The 17,882-nt window shown below is 43.4% G+C and overlaps 1 protein-coding gene across 4 annotated transcripts in view; it reads right to left on the bottom strand.

Annotated features, from left to right (window-relative positions):
* Positions 1 to 17,882, bottom strand: part of RB1 (RB transcriptional corepressor 1) — a 179,503-nt gene that overhangs the window by 43,050 nt on the left and 118,571 nt on the right. For 2 of the 4 annotated variants that reach the window (XM_082233973.1, XM_082233972.1), the window contains exons 2-9: positions 15,828 to 15,904; positions 11,980 to 12,094; positions 10,889 to 10,998; positions 9,669 to 9,803; positions 6,140 to 6,178; positions 5,574 to 5,641; positions 3,219 to 3,329; positions 707 to 849 (exon numbers count right to left, since the gene is read on the bottom strand). In XM_082233973.1, the coding sequence (XP_082090099.1) occupies positions 707 to 849; positions 3,219 to 3,329; positions 5,574 to 5,641; positions 6,140 to 6,178; positions 9,669 to 9,803; positions 10,889 to 10,998; positions 11,980 to 12,094; positions 15,828 to 15,898 (792 nt within the window). In that variant the 5' untranslated portion in view covers positions 15,899 to 15,904. Of the gene's footprint in view, positions 1 to 706; positions 850 to 3,218; positions 3,330 to 5,573; positions 5,642 to 6,139; positions 6,179 to 9,668; positions 9,804 to 10,847; positions 10,999 to 11,979; positions 12,095 to 12,987; positions 13,008 to 15,827; positions 15,905 to 17,882 lie in introns of those variants that run through there. The other 2 variants (XM_082233974.1, XM_082233975.1) reach the window with 2 other exon arrangements.

Consider the following 17,882-nt stretch of genomic DNA (forward strand, 5'->3'; position numbering starts at 1 on the left):
AAAGTGTCACTATTAGGTGGTCTCTTAGTTTCATGCATAATATAGCAAAACAAGCTTATTGAAAAACTTATTTCCAGGTCTGAGCAGTTGCCCACATGCAGACATTAGATTTTTAAATTACTTTATTAAGTATCTTCAATTGCTTTAACTTTTGAGAGCTAAATTCAGGACATTGTTCAAAGGCACTCTTCCTGACCCCACTACACTGAAAACAAGGCAAAGGCTTCAATCTCCAAAGAGGAAAGAAAGGGAATCCTTCAGTGCTGAAGGATATTATGTCATTAATGTTAGGAGTAGATACATCAGATGAAACTGTAATAGATAAATAACAGATCGTTGCTCTTGGACTTCAACCCATTCTTATACACTGACTGGGGGGCTATGAGGTTATGGAACATTCACATATATTTAACTGCTGAGATCAAGATGTGAGGGAGAAGAGAAGTCCATGGCGGGCCGGCGGCAGGGCAGGGCAGCTTTTCTAAGCGGTGGGAGAAATTAGTTTTACCAGGACAAACATAAAAGGGCTCAGGAGGCATTAGATCACAGGGAGAGGGACACAAACCATAAGAGGCTGAGAAACTAGGAGGAGAACTAGGAGGGATTGTAGGCAATTGAGGAAGGGAGTGGGGTCACCTGGGGGCGGCAGGGGAGGACATTGCAGAAAACTGGTTTTTTTATAACAACAACACTAATCTGATTTTACCTCATCCAAATTACAATCATGTTCTTTACAAAGCTCTTCGATAACCTTTATTTCTGTGTCTGTTTTTGAAGTACGTATACTCCTGTTTTGAGTTCGCCTGTAAGTTCGAGCTGAGCTATTAACAGACATTGCACTCAGGGATTCTATGGGAAGAAGGCAAGTATTTGTTCATCATACATCATTAAGTCAAAGCAAAATGCAAAAAAGCAATATTTTAAGCATATGAAAATAAGTTTTTAAAAGCTTTATCTGTATATCTGAAAAGGAAATGAGAGCACCTATTAAACAAGAAGTAACTCTTACTATGCATAACCCTCCAAAGACTCCTGCTTTCTTTAAATATCCTTGAAACTTTGGCACAAGCCCTTAATCCTCAACACTCAACTGCATTCACATCCATCCCTCGGCTTTTCTCACTTCTCTCTCTCTCTATGAATCACATAGAAAGAAACACAATGATCACATCGAGATCTATCTAAAATGCAACAGATATTTCTAATACTGGTTTTATGTTTTAATATTTCTTGCAAAACCCCTAAAAGGGACAAAAATGTGTGTATGTGTGTATATATATATATATATATATATATACATACACACACACACCTTTTTACAGTGCAATCAGAAAATGGTGTCCCTAATTTTAAAGATCTGGATATCTATATTTTTTGTCCCTTTTAGGGGTTTTGCAATAAATATTAAAACATAAAAACAGTATTAGAAATATCTGTGTTGCATTTTAGACAGTTCTAGAACTCATCATTGTGTTTCTTTCTATGTCATTCTACAAACAGGAACACTATTTTAGTCTCACACTTAGGAATTAATAGAATTTAGTATTTCTGAATCAAATGTGTTTGGTTTTTCAGCCACCAACCAAAACAATTTTGCCTCATCTTGAAATCTAAAATGATTCTGCAACTGGCACTATTTCGGGATTTTCTTTCAACAGTAATGAAGAACAGCATGAAGCAATAACCTTATACAGTATACTGGGGCCTTTTGCCTACTGCGAGGATCACCAGTTTGGTGCCCTTGGGTTCCACGACTCTCACAAAGGCCTTCCCTGGCATCCCCAGGCACCTGTGTCCAGGTAACCCACAAAAAATTAAATAACAGGAAATGGCAGAAGTGTGGAGTGGCTGCTAGAACTGGAAGCGCCCCCCCAACTGCATTCTGGCTGGTTTGGAAAGATTTGGGGTGGGGGGAGAAGAGGCAGAGGAGAGAGAGGGGAGAGATATGTGTGCAGTGTGAGATGGGGGGCACATGACTGTGTGGTCAAAGAGAGAGAAAGAGAGACAGAGGAGATGCATTTGGCCAGAGAGAGAGAGAGGAAGGGTGGCACGTGTGGCTGTGCACCTGAACGGGGTGTGAACGCGAGAGAGACAGAGGCCTGTGTGTCAGTGGTCTGCATATGTGGCATGAGTGCGAGGGAGAGAAGTGATTGTGGCTACTGTGTACATTTTTCCTGGTACTGGGGAGGCTTTCTGTTGTAATTGGGCAGCAATTACTTTGGCTGACTTTCTGAAGTGAGCTGCAATGTTATGCCACTCCCCCATGGTAGCCATTTTGTTACTGCAAAACAGCACTCTTTTAAAACCTGCAATGTGCCCACTAGGCCAAAAAGGTTGGCTTCCCCTGGCCTACGGAGTCTGACTCGGATCAGTACAAAATTCAGAGCACACATTCACGTGACATGTACATTCATAGTATATGTATCACCATATATTTTTGATGCCAGAATATCAGTTTGTACAGAGCTCTAGGACAAATTCACAAAACAATTTTATTTTTTAAAAAAAACTTTTTAAACATGACATAGCTCTCTGAAAGATTTCAGGGATGCTTTAAACCAAAATCTAACATATATTCAAGCATCCACCAGGCCAGTTGGTAAAGTACAAATAAAACTTTCATAGGTAAATATTTATTATTTCCCTTAAAAAAGGATTTGTAAACAATATTTTAATATTTTTAAGCAGCATGCAAAAATACAAGAACAAAACTCAGATTAAAACAGATGTTTCCATTTTCTTTGTGTCATTTTCATTAAAAACCCTCTTTGGGTTTGGAATGTACTATTGGAATGTACTTTATGCATTTCCTTTTGAAAGTCCTGTCGGTGACCACGACAAGTCTTTCAGAGATGTAGAGAATATGGGGAAATGATTCTAAAGGGCATTGCAGCAATACAAAGGTCATGCAAGTACTGTATTATAAAATGCAAATATTGCAGTTATTGTTTTCAATACTCAAGCATGATTCCCAAATATTATTAAGTGTAAGTTTTTACATTTTTGCTGCTCCTTTGTAGCAACATGTATCTGCAGGGCTGAACAGTCGCTCTGGTACAGAATGCACTAAGGGGCACAACTATAAGCAACACAGCAAATGAAAGTGGGGTCAATTTAAACAACTTATAAAATTATCTTTTCAGAACAGATCACACAATCTCTTATGTGGACTACAAACATGATTACTGTTGTGTGCAATGAAAAGCTTAAATCCTTACTGTATGGTTCGTTGAGTACTGCTGGAGGCACCAGTTTGATAAAATAATCAAGGACACAAAGCAGCAACTGGAAGGAAATAACCAAATCTTCTTCCATCTGTAGTATTTTTCCTGAAAACATTAGAAAAATGAGAGAACAATTTCAATCAACACCTCTTTAAACCATAAGTGAAAAATGTGTCATGTTTCACATTTGGGAAAACTAGGCTGGAACTAGATAGGGTGGAATTCAAGACAGGGCTAAGGAGAGTGTTCTGTCAGCGAAAGCATTTCTGCCTGCTCAGCATAAGGATCTCCCCTTTCCTGCTCTTCTGGAGGGTTCTCCCAATCTGGCCATGAGGCAAAACCCCACTGGGATAGCAGGAGCCCTTGGGTTGGCTTCTGCTAATGGATCTAGGCGTGGATTTAGAGCTCATGGGACACTGCTGCTGGCCACTGTTGCACAATCCCCATTCCCTTGCAGCCCCTTTTGCTTCCTGAAAAGCTACAAGGGAGAGTTTGGGGACATTCCAGAAGAGGGGGAAGGTGGGTGACTGGGGGAATCAGCAGACATTGGCTCCCCACCCTCCAGCAGAGGCCTCTGTTGGAGCTCAGCTCCTTCTGTGAATGAAAGGAGCTCTTCCTTTTGCAGAAGAGACAATCTGGATGCAACACTATGTATCTTATGGCTCTTCAGCAAATTATCTAGGTTGCCAAACACTTTATAATCATGAACAATTTTCAAGGCCTAGTATTCAAGACCTCGCTCAAATAAAGTTTTAAGACAGGAACTGAGCACCTATTTCAGCCTGAGGGCCAGATCAGAGCTTGCCCAACATTCTGAGGGGCACGTTCCCATGGTGGGCAGGGCAAAACTTGGCAAGGCAAAGGCAAGGAGGCAAAAACAAGAAAAATGTATGTGCCTTTTCCCTCTTCCATTGTCCCAAATATGCGCACTAAGCACACATTTCTTTCCCTCTCCCTCTCTCACACACCAGACCTGCAAGCAGCCAGACAGGCGCGCACGCACGCGCGCGCACGCACACACACACACGTTTAGCATTTCCAGCCCATTCCCCTTAAGATTCCTCTGCTTGCTTTTTCCAGAGGACTGAGCACCACAGGGATAAGAACGACAGCAAAAAGCAGCATTTCCACAAACCTCTCCCTTAAGCTGACAACTTCTCTCTCATCTGACCACCGTGGTGCTTAGAAGAGATAAGAGGACTCATTGCTACCTTTTCCTCATTGAAGGCTTCCTCCAACCTTAGTGCTATGGTGCTTATGTAGATTTGAAATAAGAGATTCCCTTAACTCTCTTGCGCCTGATATCAGGTCACTGGCAGGTCATCATGGTTTATCCAAAATGGCCCCTGCTGCTTTAGGATATGCCCACGCTAAACAACAGTAGCACACCAAGGTATTACACAAAGGCCTCCACTATACATTATCAGGTGGTTTATTTCAGCACAAATGCAGCACTGAATTCAGCTTGGTAATATGACTGCTTAGCTTGGCAACTATATGGTAAAAATGACAGGAAGATTCTCTAATTAAGTCAAAGATGCCTAGAAAAAAATTTCAGCTGGTAGTTGATAAGTATCTTCCTCTGCTATTTTTCTTTCAATTGTATTCCTGAGAGAAGCTTTGTCATCACTTTACCAGCTGAATATCGCCCAATTCTCTCTCTCTCTCTCTCACACACACACAGTAGGAACCAGCCCTCTGATTGCTTTCTCAGATTTCAAATTATTTTACTGATTGACTGATCAATGACTGATCAGCATATATATACAGTGGTGCCCCGCAAGACGAATGCCTCGCAAGACGGAAAACTCGCTAGACGAAAGAGTTTTCCGTTTTGGAGGTGCTTCGCAAAACAAATCTCCTATGGGCTTGCTTCACAAGATGACAATGTCTTGCGAGTTCCTGCTGGTTTTTTCCCTCCCCCCCCTTTTTCTAAGCCGCTAAGCCGCTTATCAGCTGATCCGATCAGCAGATAAGCCGCTAAAAGCCGCTAATAGCGCTAAGCGGCTTATCAGCTGATCCGATCAGCAGATAAGCCTCTAAAAGCCGCTAATAGCGCTAAGCCGCTTATCAGCTGATCCGATCAGCAGATAAGCCGCTAAAAGCCGCTAATAGCGCTAATCCGCTAATCCTTCAATGGGCTTGCTTTGCAAGACGAAAAAAACCGCTAGACAAAGAGAATCACAGAACGGATTCTTTTCGTCTTGCAAGGCACCACTGTATATGGTCCCAATAACAGCATTCTCCAGGTGGCTTATAATATTAATGCAAAGCTTAAGAGTCAAAATAGTCAAACCAATTTTGAGGGGTTATTTTTTCTTTTAAACACAGAAGGATACTACTACTTACCTTTTGCCAAAAGAAACATGATCCAGCATAGTTTTAGAACTAGTGAAGAACTTAGTTCAGCACAAACTCTACAAATAGAAGAGAAAAACATTACAGTGACGATTCTACATTTCCTGCTTTAAAACACTTTTTAAAAGGTATGCAGCTAAGTGATTTAAACCAAAGGTTTAATGCTTTGTGTGGCTGTGAGTTTTTAAGCCAAAAAATAGTTACTGTATACTTGGGGCTGCTTGAACTGCTTGCTCTGGGACATGGAGTTTTCTCTAAAACTGTAATAATAATAATAATAATAATAATAATAATAATAATAATAATAATAATAATAATTCTATACCACCCTTCATCCGAGGATGACAGGGCAGTTTGTAATATAAAAATACCTAACATAGTAACAAACAAAAACAGCACCCCCACACCCCCAACAGTTTATTAAAACAATATACCTTCACATTATAACGGTGAAACATACTCCTACCCTTTGCCAACTGCTATCTTGTGAACCTATGCACTAGCTAGCAGCTCACACATCAACATTTCTTTGATTTTATGAAAACAGACAAACTTACTGATCATCAGGATGCTCAACATAGATAAGTCCACAAGTTCTTTTAAAAAGAAAAAGAAAAAAGGTGTATCAGTGCACTCTAAAACTTAAGATTTCAACTCAGTATACCCAGAGTATTCTAAAGTCACAGCTGCTTTGAAGAAAATGTGTATGGCTGGGAGAGGGTTGGATCCCAGATGGTTTTTAGCAGGAGCCAAAGGGGTGCAAAATGAACTTCTGCAGCGGTTTTTCCAGTTATGCTGAAATTTATACTATCATATGAATGCTAAAATCTGTCTACTATTATTTCTATACTATATACTATTATACAATACACTATTCTTTTATACATAATATATGTACCATTTAGCAAGCACCTGAAAAGCCCACGGCGGCGGGCCCGTTCTACAACAAGGAATTTTATGATTGTGAGCAGTTTCTGAAATCTTGTCGCATTATGCCTTGCCTAAGACTTCAGATCCAACTTGTGGCTGCAGGCGCTGAGGCCGTTGGGGGAGAAAGGCCTCCCAAGGCTGGAGGGAGCTGCGGAAGGGAAGGGAAGCACGCCAGGGAATGGATCTCTCCTGTGTGAAGCTGTGAGAAGCCTCCTGCATTACGTCAGGGGGGCAGAGGGCAGGAAGAGCTTTGTGAGGGTCCAGGAACCCTCCGAGGAAGAGTTCAGTGTGGATATGGAGCCCCTCTGGGCTGTGGAAGGCGGGAGATCCCTTGCACACAAAGCAAAACATGTCCAGTAACTTGGGGTGCGTCTTTTCAGAGTTACCTGGATATTCTTGGACAGCACCGCTTAGTTGTGAAAGCCCCAAATAGGAATGATACCAGGTTTTTGTTTTTACTTTGTGTTTGTGTAGCAGAGTTGCTTATTCCTCTCCCTTATCGAAACTTCAGCTCAGCTTGAGAGACATGCTAGTAACTGGGCGCTTGAGGGAACTGCTCTGTTCCCTTTATGTACTGTAGTACAGTCATACCTCGGGTTAAAGTAGCTTCAGGCTGAGCATTTTCAGGTTGCGTTCCGCAGCGACCCGGAAGTAACGAAATGTGTTACTTCCGTGTTTCGCCACTTGTGCATGAGCAGATGCTTAAAATGATGTCACGTGCATGCACGGAAGCAGCGAATCGTGACCCTCACACACGTGGGTTGTGTTTGCTTCAGAATGCGGACGTGGCTCTGGAACGGATCCCATTTGCATCCAGAGGTACCACTGGATGCTGATACTCCCTGCAGTATTTTACAGGGAGACTTAACAGGAAGTTTAAAACTTCTCCTCCTTGTTCCCTTTCACACCATTCAAACACCCCCTTCCAGCCCGGAGGATTTCAATGCTGCAAATTTGTGGTGGAATGATGTTGCTAAAGGACGTATTAGAAACACAGAATCGCAGAGTTGGAAGGGACTGAGGGGACTCTAGTCCAAGCCCCTGAAATGCAGGAATCTCACTCAGCTCAAGGATCCATGACAGACGGCCATCCAAGAGCAATAAAGAGTAGACTATTTTGAGATCTTAAGTATGGTACCAGTATCTTTATTGAATGAACAAATTTAAAAATGCAAGTTCAAATGTAGCATAATAATTTACATAATCATAGTGTGTGCGTACACACACACACACACACACACTTACATGCCATTATTTGCAAATATTATTCAAAAGACTCATGGTTTTGTGCTCTGCTGCTGAGACCCATTTATGCTTGTGCTGTCCTGTTAGCAATTGCTATTTAAAATGTGATGTTAACAATGTGTCAGTGATGTGAATTGTGTATTAGTTTATGACTGCTGAAGAAAGAGTGATTCTTGCCAATCTCCCCTTCTCACAGCAGCCCTCTATCCCCCCCCCCCCCGGTTTTGGAGGGCCATAGTGGAAAAGGAGAATGGCCTTCCTCCAGGCGAGTGTCCCATGGGTGGAGTTCTGGCTCTGTAAACATTAGCCAACAAATATGTCCACAAGACGACTAGCCTACAGTTTTCTTTAATAGCCCTCCTAGCTACATGTCAGTGATATATCACCACACAGAGAGACAAAAACAACAACTTTTGCCACGTTCTCCTGCCTGGTCATCTGGAGGCGATTCTAACTGCATACTGAAAACCAACATATGAATCTGCATTAAAACAATGTTTTGGCCCATCAGGTATTTAATTTAGAAATGGAGAATTGGCACCCAACTATTTCAGTAGAGAGAAGGGGGAAATCCTACATTAAAATTATGTCACATCAGACCCAAGCTGCTCTTTAACATACACTGGTATTTGCTACAAACTTAGACACAGTGAGACTGTCCCTATCTATTGATCCAGCAGCTGCCTGTGTCAGAGAGGCGAGTGCTGAGGATTGTGGGTTGTATCCCACACGGCCCTCGCACAAACAGAGCAGACCTCTGCTCACGCCATGGGGCTGCCACTCCCCAGAGAAGACTTTGGAGGAGAAGAGAAAGGGCGATTCCTGCTGTGTCAGTGGAACTTGGTTGGATACAACCCTGTATTACTTCCCCCTAGAATATTAAATATTAATCTCAACTTTCATCCACAAAGTGGCTACCAGGGTCATCCCTGACGGAGACTAAATTATTCTTGATATTTAAGCTTTTGCAGCCATAGAAAGCACACTTGGCTAGAGGGCAGTCCTCAAAGAGAAGAAGTCTTTCATCTTCCATTATGGAAGGTTCTTTGAACAGGTCAGACTTACCGTCTTTCCCCGAAAGTAAGACCTACTTCCAGTTTTGCCTCTCACTGTAATATAAGGCATCCCCAAAAATAAGACCTCCCCAATAATAAGGCCTCTCCCTGAACATAAGGCCTCCCCGGAATATAAGGCCCCCAAAGCTACCGTAAGGCATCTGACTCCTCTGGAACGTAGCGGCAGGCGCCGCCGCACAGCTCACTGATTGCCTGCAGCTCAAAGTCCTTGTATGCTCAGTGGAAACAGTTGGTCCTGGCAAGTATTAACCAATTCTCAATTCTAACCTGATAATTCAGACAAGTTAAAATCTGGGCAGGTGGCAATTAAGTTTAAGACGTATTTTAATTAACTGATGTCTGTTTTTATGCATATTGCGTTGTTTTTATAATGTTAGCCGCTCTGAGCCTGGCCTCTGCCAGGGAGGGCGGGATACAAATAAAAAATTGGTAGTGGTAGTAGTAGTAGTACATGATCCAGGCAAGCATTGTTCATTGTTGTACTATCAACTTTCAAAAGACACTGTATGTGCTTGTGTAATTCTGAATTAATTTGGCTGAATTGTGAACTTTTTTTCATTTTTTAAAAAATCAATTTTTATTTGCTTTTCTGTTTGTTTGTTTTTTGCTTTTCTATCATTTTTGAGAGACCGTGACAGGTCCAAGGTCACCCAACGAGCCTCATGGCTGAGTGGAGACTAGAACATCAGTCTCCCAGGTCATAGACCAACATTCTAGCCACTGCACCATTCTTAATCCCCAAATACAATGTTCATTTTAATGCTGTAATTCCCTCAAAACAGTAAATTTAAATTTAAACTAGGTTTTAGAACGCAGCAAACAATAAGCACTTTACCTTTCCAACTTGTGGTATAGTGCAAGCAGGACATCATATTTTTTCTTTAGGTGTGATATAGTACTTTCCACTTTAGTACTAATGGTGTCCATGTTGACATCCATTTCTTTAATCATGTACACAAATTTGCAAACGCTGCAAGGAAAACATAACAGTCAATAATCAAGTATTTCCATAAGGCTCAAAGCACATATTAAAAGCCAATTTCTCAAAAAGGACCAAACTTTCCTTGAGCAATGCTACAGGATTTAAGCTTTGCTCGGCTAACAGAGCAGGGAAGCTCTCTAGGGTCTTTAAAATACAGTGGTGCCTCGCAAGACGAAATTAATCCGTTCCGCGAGTCTCTTCATCTTGCGGTTTCTTCGTCTTGCGAAGCACGGCTATTAGCGGCTTAGCGGCTATTAACGGCTTAGCGGCTTTAAGAAAAAGGAAACAAACTCGCAAGAACTCGCAAGACGTTTCGTCTTGCGAAGCAAGCCCTTAGGGAAATTCATCTTGCGGAACGACGAAAAAAAACGGAAAACTCTTTCGTCTTGTGCGTTTTTCGTCTTGCGCGTTTTTCGTCTTGCGAGGTACCACTGTATTTGCTTTATCCCCAAGCCAGGCACAGGAGGAGGCAAACTGGCCCCAGGCAGCCTATCCACCACCTCACCCTGGAGTCCCAAAGAAAAAAACTGTAGCTCATCACACTTCAACCTTCAGCCAACTCACACCACTCTCTTTCTCTGGCCTAAAACAGACATGAGATGGCAAAGCTGCTATCACGATTCCCTACTCCACCAGCCGTTATTTAAATGCAGCTGCAATGCATGGAGGGCTTGATAAAAGTTATCAGGGTAGTAGCACAGCACTTCGCTGACCAAAAGTGCAGACCCACCAAGCTGCTATTAAGCTTTGCAGCCGGGAGGAAATGCCGGGATTTGTATTCTTCCACAGCAGGGTAGGATTCGATATGGGAAACAGGGAGGGAGGTTAACAGTCCCTACCCATTCTCAAGTACAATCTGACAAAAACTGATCTCAGACCCCTCTTCATGCAAATGAAATGAGGAAACATTTATCTTGTTAAATCCAAGACCCTGGTTAGGCATTGCTTTAGGCAAAACCACAGCAACAGAACCATTCACAGTAGTCGGGAAATAAGCCTCCGACAAAATACACGCACAGAATTATTCCATACCTGTTGAATTGTATCAAACTCAGCTGATACAACAAACCTACCTAATACCTAGGCATTTCAGAAGCTCTGTAAAAGTGAATGTCACCTCATCCAGATCAATGGCTGCTGCAAAAATACAGATCCCCCACCATTCTTTTTTAAGGTGGCTCTCCTAGACAAAACAAATAGTAGTTTTCATGCTCATTGTAAATCAGAAGCAGAACTGAGTAGTCAATGTTGTTTCTTAAGACAAAACTGAGCGTTTTCTTAGGAATATGCATATGCTGGTATGATTTGGCAAATAATACCAAGAAGCAAATGTCAAATGGATATGATATAAAAATAGCTGAGGTTCTCCTGCACCCCCTCAGAATCAGTGGAATTCGTTTTTAAGATAGATTTTAAGATTAGGATACTGAAACCCCATTCGTGTCAATGTGAAAAAATTAAGCACATCCCAGGCTCTTCCATGGACATCAATAGGAAACAGAAGCACTCTAACACTTCAGAAGGGGATTGTGTCCCATGTGTGTGGCCCAACAGGGCACACCGGAGCCCAGGTTTCCCTCCTCAGGGTACCTGTAGACACATGCGCAGGACATATCTAGACATGGTGAGGAACAAAAACATTTCCCACATGCCCATACAGCTTCTCTCCACCTTATTCAACAATGTGAGCTTGGAACATCTGCATGGGAACGGCAGGAGGCCTAGGATTCCCATTCCTAGACCTGCCTGGTCTACTGAGGGCACAACTGCACACGGCAATTGGGGAGGGGAAAAGGTCTTTATGCACATGAGTGTTGTGCTTATACAGGAAAGAACTGAACCCCATTTAAATGTTACTGGTCATAAATGCCTACATTTAATTAATGCAATTTCAGAAATATCTAAGGTTCACACTAAATTTATTATTTTTTAGAAGACCATTACATATGCATGATTTCTACCAATACTGTTTGTTCGCAAACCAACTCAACTGCATAAGATGAAATAGAAACAAAGGCAGAAAAAAAATGTTTTGAGTATAAAGAGAGGCTAGTAAAGTTTTTGGTTTAGTGCTATTGTCTCAGTCTTCATAAGTATTTTATATCTTGAGCACATTCTAACATAAATGGCCATTAATCTGTTAAGAAACAAATCATACACTTACTACAACTCCATCCAGAGACACTTTTTCATAAGTCTTCCAAGCGGTTACTCGCACACTGTCCGTCACATGCAAAGCATCACATAGGGCAAAAAATGCTTTTTCAGCAAATGGAAGCCTAAGGAAGAAAAATGTATCAAAATCTGACTGATTTTCACCCGTCCCCTCCAATCTTTCGCTGAGACATGCTGTGGTTTGTGGGCTTCTGCTGCTGATTCCTGTGCTGGCTGATGATTTAAAGGGGCTTCTAATGGTGATCTTATTTCTCAAAAATAAATGGTTCTAGCAGTAAAGCAATCCCTCTTGCTTTGCCTTTCATTTCGTCTCATAATATTATTTTTGCTGGCTTGCTTGGAAGAATAAAGGTTTGCTCCCTTTATTTGGATCTGCTGCATCTTTTCCTTCTGGGAATGGAGGCTGAGCATGGGGTGCAGATGGGAAACTATGACAAAAAGGATTAGGATTTTTGCAGGGGTGGGGAGTTCCCTTCCAAAAAATGTGCCTGGGGGCCATGCTCCCCCAGCTCCACACCCCTCAACTACGCCACTGCTCCTGTACCATTTACAGGGAAGAGTTTTCCTTTACAGAAATAAAAACATTAAAATTTTTAAATAATCATGCTATGCGGGTATGAATGTACAGAATGAGTCAACGTCCCTCATTGGCAGCTCCACCTATAGCAGAAGCTGTGACTTTGCAAACTGAAAGAAAAAGGTTCTCCCCAGCGAGCGGTTAGAGTGTCGGTAGGGAATAGGACTGGGAGACCCGGGTTCAAATCCCCACTCAGCCATGAAGTTCACTGGGTGTTACTGTCTTATACATTCCTACATTAAAGTCCCCCTCTGCTCTCTGTATGAACTGTTTTACTATGGCTGGTTACAATCCTCCAAATACCACAAATTACAAAAAGAACCAAATAAATTGGCTATGCAAAGTTGTTCACAAATTTATAGAGATACAGATTTTGCCAAACTACCTCTTCTAACTGAGTAAGAGATGTTTGGTTTTTACATCTGCTAGAACGGAACTGCAGTCCCTTCTCTTCTAGGCAGCTTTCCCACTTGACTGCTTCTGTGTACTAAAGAACTTTTCTTTTGTGCAGAGCATTCATGCCCTCTTCTGCTAGATCCCCCACCTTGCCTCCATTTGCTTTGTAATCTTGTAGGGGGGAAATGACCATAAGCTAAGTTTAAGGTGGGTTATGGATTATTCTTCATTTATCAGGATGAAGAGTATCAGGATTCTTTGGGCAATCATAAAGTTCATTCTTCAGACCACGTAGTATTGCAGCAACATCAGCACATAATGAACCAGCTTTTATCAACAGTATTCGTACTCTACACCAAAACAAGAAACACAAATTATATACTGCAGCCGCACTGCACTACTGCTTAGAGCTACGGTTTCAAGAGTTCCGTGGGAAGGATTAACTGTTAAACCACTACAGTTCCCAGGATGATGAGGATAAGGTTTATTTATTTATTTATTTATTTATATGCCGCCTATCTGGCTGGGTTGCCCCAGCTACTCTAGACGATTTCCAACAAATGATAAAACACCACACATTAAAAGCTTCCCTATACTGGGCTGCCTTCAGATGTCTTCTAAAAAGTCAGATAGTTGTTTATTTCCTTGACATCTGATTGCAGCATGTTCCACAAGGATGATGCCACTACCAAGAAGGCCCTCTGCAACCTCACTTCCCTGTAACATCACTTCTTGCAAAGAGGGAACCGCCAGAAGGCCCTCGGAGCTGGTGGTGGAAATGCTCTTTCAGGTATACAGGATTCTTTGGGAGACACCATACCTGTTTAAAGTGGTATGATACTGCTTTAAATGTACAGTGCAGATGGATACTGAAACCTGGGAACTATTACTGAATGTTATCAAGTTATTGCACCGTACCAGGGCCAGATGGTTTTACAGAAGAATATTACAAAACATTTATTAAGGGATTAGCATATAATTTGTTAGAAGAAATAAATTAAGTAATGCAATATTTCCCCCTCAAGAAGGGATTAAGTCAAACAGGTGGTAAAACAAAAAAGAACCACTATTTCTCTAGAATAGAGTATTATTAACCTATTGCTTTCCTGAACCAATATTACAAAATATGGACCACAATTCTGATCAAAAGTTTAAATACAATTATTGGTAAATACATTAAAGAACATCAGCTGCAGTTTATTAAAATCTACAAATATCAGAACCCATTTGATTATAATTAGTTTTTGGATGCTTTTTTGGGTGTGTTTTATTGGGACAACACTCTACTCAATTTGTAAAACCTTTCCATGAATAGAACAAGCAGTCATCTAAGAAAGGTCTTGCACTGAGAGCTGCCATTAAATCTGGCTACCTTTTGAAGTAAGCGTGCAAATTCCTTGCAAACATTTGCAGATGCAATTGAGGTCTCAGTGATTCCAAAACCAAATTAGTAACTTTTGTGCAAAATGATAGCTATAGTAAACAAACAGTACTATTGGCTCACAAGAGAACTTCTAACCCGACAGAAATAATTTTTGAGATTTAGATTTTAAAGCTGGTTGTATGAATGACTGCTGCAACTCCAAGTGAGATTTCCAATGATTCATCAAATCCTGCTTTATGGGATTCACTTCAGTTTTTGCAGCCTTTTATTTTTGACAAGGTGTTTGTGACTATGCACCTACCAATGTGCTGTTGCAAGCCTTGCCCTTCATGTCTGATTGAACCTAGCCAAGGGAGAATGGTAGAAATAGATACAAGTCCTAGAGGTTATGCTCAGGACAAGGCACGGATCCTCAACCAGTAGGCTGGTACCCAAGGTGGATCGTGACAAAAATATGGCTGCCATGTTGGACTCCCCCTGTGTTGCCTGGGTCAGAACAAGCTTTTCTGATTAGACACTAATTTTATCCATTTCCATTTGGCAGGAGAAAGGCATGAGACGTCATCCATAAGATCTGAATTTCTGGCCAACCGTACGTCCCATCTTCCTATAACTAAACCTCTAGTGATAAGAGCACAACATGGAGCAAGGGCACTCTATTCATTTTCTAACCCATCTCTATGACATTCTGGATGTCACCAGGGTCAAAAGTGTGCTGGAATGCAGATGTGTTTGGTACCTCGGGTTAAGTACTTAATTCGTTCCGGAGGTCCGTTCTTAACCTGAAACTGTTCTTAACCTGAAGCACCACTTTAGCTAATGGGGTCTCCTGCTGCTGCCCCGCGATTTCTCTTCTCATCCTGAAGCCAAGTTCTTAACCCGAGGTACTATTTCTGGGTTAGCGGAGTCTGTAACCTGAAGCGTCTGTAACCCGAGGTACCACTGTAGTTGCCAGGATGGCAGCAGCGGCTGGGGTCCCAGGAAGAGACACCTGGTGTCTGGGGGAGGCGGAGGTGGGAGCTGGAGGGAGCAGGGATGCCAGGGGAATCCTCACCTCCCTCCCATGACAGGACGGGGTCAGAATAAAAGTTCCTTGCCGGGCAGAGAGAGAGAGAGAGAGATCCATTTCGGGATCTCTGTTCCCTGGTGTCCCTGGTGCCCTTTCCTTTCTCTCGGCTTGACATACATCGCCAGAATATCTGCTCCGGCTGCAGGAGAGTTCCGAGGGGGCAGCGCCGTCCTCTCTCTCTCTCTGCTGGTGGCAGGTGAGGCGCCGCGAGTCCCGCCGGAGCAACGGGCGGGCGACGGAGGGGGGCGGGCGGGCATCCTCCACGCCCCGCCCCGGGGAGAGGCCAAGCTGCCCCGGACCCTCCGGACCCCGCGCAGCCCCGCCCGGCTCCCTTCGCCACAACCGAGAGAGAACGCCGCGCCCCCGCCTCGGAGAGACCTGGCCGAGGGGGACGCGCCGAGCGAGCCTCACCTGTCCCGCTCCGGCGTGGCCTGGCCGGCGGGCGGCGCCTCCGTCTTCCTGGGGGTCCTGGGGGTCGCCATCCCGGGACGAGCCTCCCACCGGCGCCCGCGGCTCCCGCCCCTCCTTCCGGCAGATTCCCGCCCCCTACGTCACTTCCGGGCAGAAGGACGCCGCCCGGGCGCTGCCGCTCGCAAAGCATGCCGGGCGGGCTGCCCAGGCCGGGGCGGCGGCGGAGCCTGGGCAGGTGGTGGGCTCCGCGCGGGGCAGAGCGCCTGGTCCTGCGGGCCTGGGGCCAGAGGGAGGGCAGCGCTGCTCCCGGAGAAGCGGGGCCTCGAGCGGGACGCTGCGCCCAGAGGCGCCTTCTTCCTTCTGCCCCGACCCTTTGGAAGTGAGGGGGGCCCAGAACTGGGCACCTGTTTTATTCTCTTTTTAAAAAATAATATTTTATTAGGTTTTAACAATAAAAGGTTTAGAAAAATAGTAAAAACAAAAAAGATGCAAAGTTATAAAATAGAAAGATACAGACATTAAACACAAAAAAGAAATATAAAAAAGACATATAAAAAAGACAAAAATTCCCTTTCTTAAATTCTCCTCTTTAGTTAACTTATTTTCCTGACTTCCTCACGTCTCCCATTTTTGTATCCCTTTTAAAAGTTAATTCAGCAAATTCATGTCCTATTAGTCTATCTGTTATTAATCCAATCTTACATTTTACCTTGTTGCTAGAACCCCTGCACTTCATTTCAATGTCCTCAACATTCAAAAATTTTACAATATTTCTGCAAATAAGTTTTAAATTTCCTCCAATCTTCTTCCACCAACTCTTCTCCCTGGTCTCGGATTCTGCCAGTCATTTCCGCCATCTCCATGTAGTCTATTAGCTGCACCTGCCATTCTTCCAAGGTGGGTAGGTCTTGTGTCACACCTGTTTTATTCTCAACTCCATCACAAACATGGAATTTGCCTTTTTAACAGCTGCTGCTGCACACCATCAAGCTCTCGACCACCACTCCAAGATCTCATTCCTGGTCCATCGCCAGTTCAGACACCATCACATCTGTGAAATTACCATATTTTTCACTTTATAGGACGCACCGGACCATAGGAGGGGGAGAACGGGGGGGGGGGGGAATTCTCTCCCTCTCTGCTTAGCGCCGCTTCAGCGAAGCGGCAGGAGAAACGGAGCCCCTTCCATTTCTCCTCCCGCTTCACTGAAGGGGCGCTGCGCAAAGGGAAAATGCAGCGCCTCTCCAGTGAAGCGAAGCCTGGAGAGCAAGAGGGATCGGTGTGCACCGACCCCTCTCTCTCCAGGCTGCTATCCACAAGCCTTCGGAGTGCAGTGGGAACTCCTGCTGCGCTCCAAAGGCTTGAGGATAGCTGCCTGAAGCCCCCGGAACGCAGTGGGAGTTCCCGCTGCACTCCAGGGGCTTCATGCGGCTTCAGCGAAAGCAATGCAAAGCCTCTCTGCGCTTCAGAGGCTTCGCGTTGCTATCACTGAAGCCAAGGAGCCTGCATTCGCTCCATAAGACACACACACATTTCCCCTTAATTTTTGAAGGGGGAAAGGTGCGTCTTATAGAGCAAAAAGTACGGTAATAGAAATGCAACCCTGACGGTTAGGTCCAGTCGCGGACGGGGGTTGCAGTGCTCATCTCGCATTCTAAAGAATGCTTACAGATGAGCTGAGATTTAAGAAGGGCATGTATAAAAATGGAAGAAAGGGGAAATCACATGAGAAGCCAACAGTTGCAGGGTCAGCCATGGTAAAACTCAGAATAAGCTCAGGCTTGAAAGAGACGTTAAAAATAATAAAGGTTTCTTTGCCTGTGTTTGAAGCCAGAGGAAGAACAAGCAAGTGGTAAGTCATTTGTGTGGAGAAGACAAAGAAATGCTATTGGGTGACAGAAGGCAAAACTCCTCAACACTTAGGACTCAGCTATACAGCTGCAAATAAAAAAACATTTTAAGTGTGTTTTAAGTGCAATATACAATGAGATGATGGTGATGATGAGCCTTATGGAAAATTCAATGTACTGTATTTTTAAGAACACTTAAAAAAAA

Source organism: Podarcis vaucheri (assembly GCF_965113315.1).
Source record: "Podarcis vaucheri genome assembly, chromosome: 1".
Lineage (NCBI taxonomy): Eukaryota > Metazoa > Chordata > Lepidosauria > Squamata > Lacertidae > Podarcis > Podarcis vaucheri.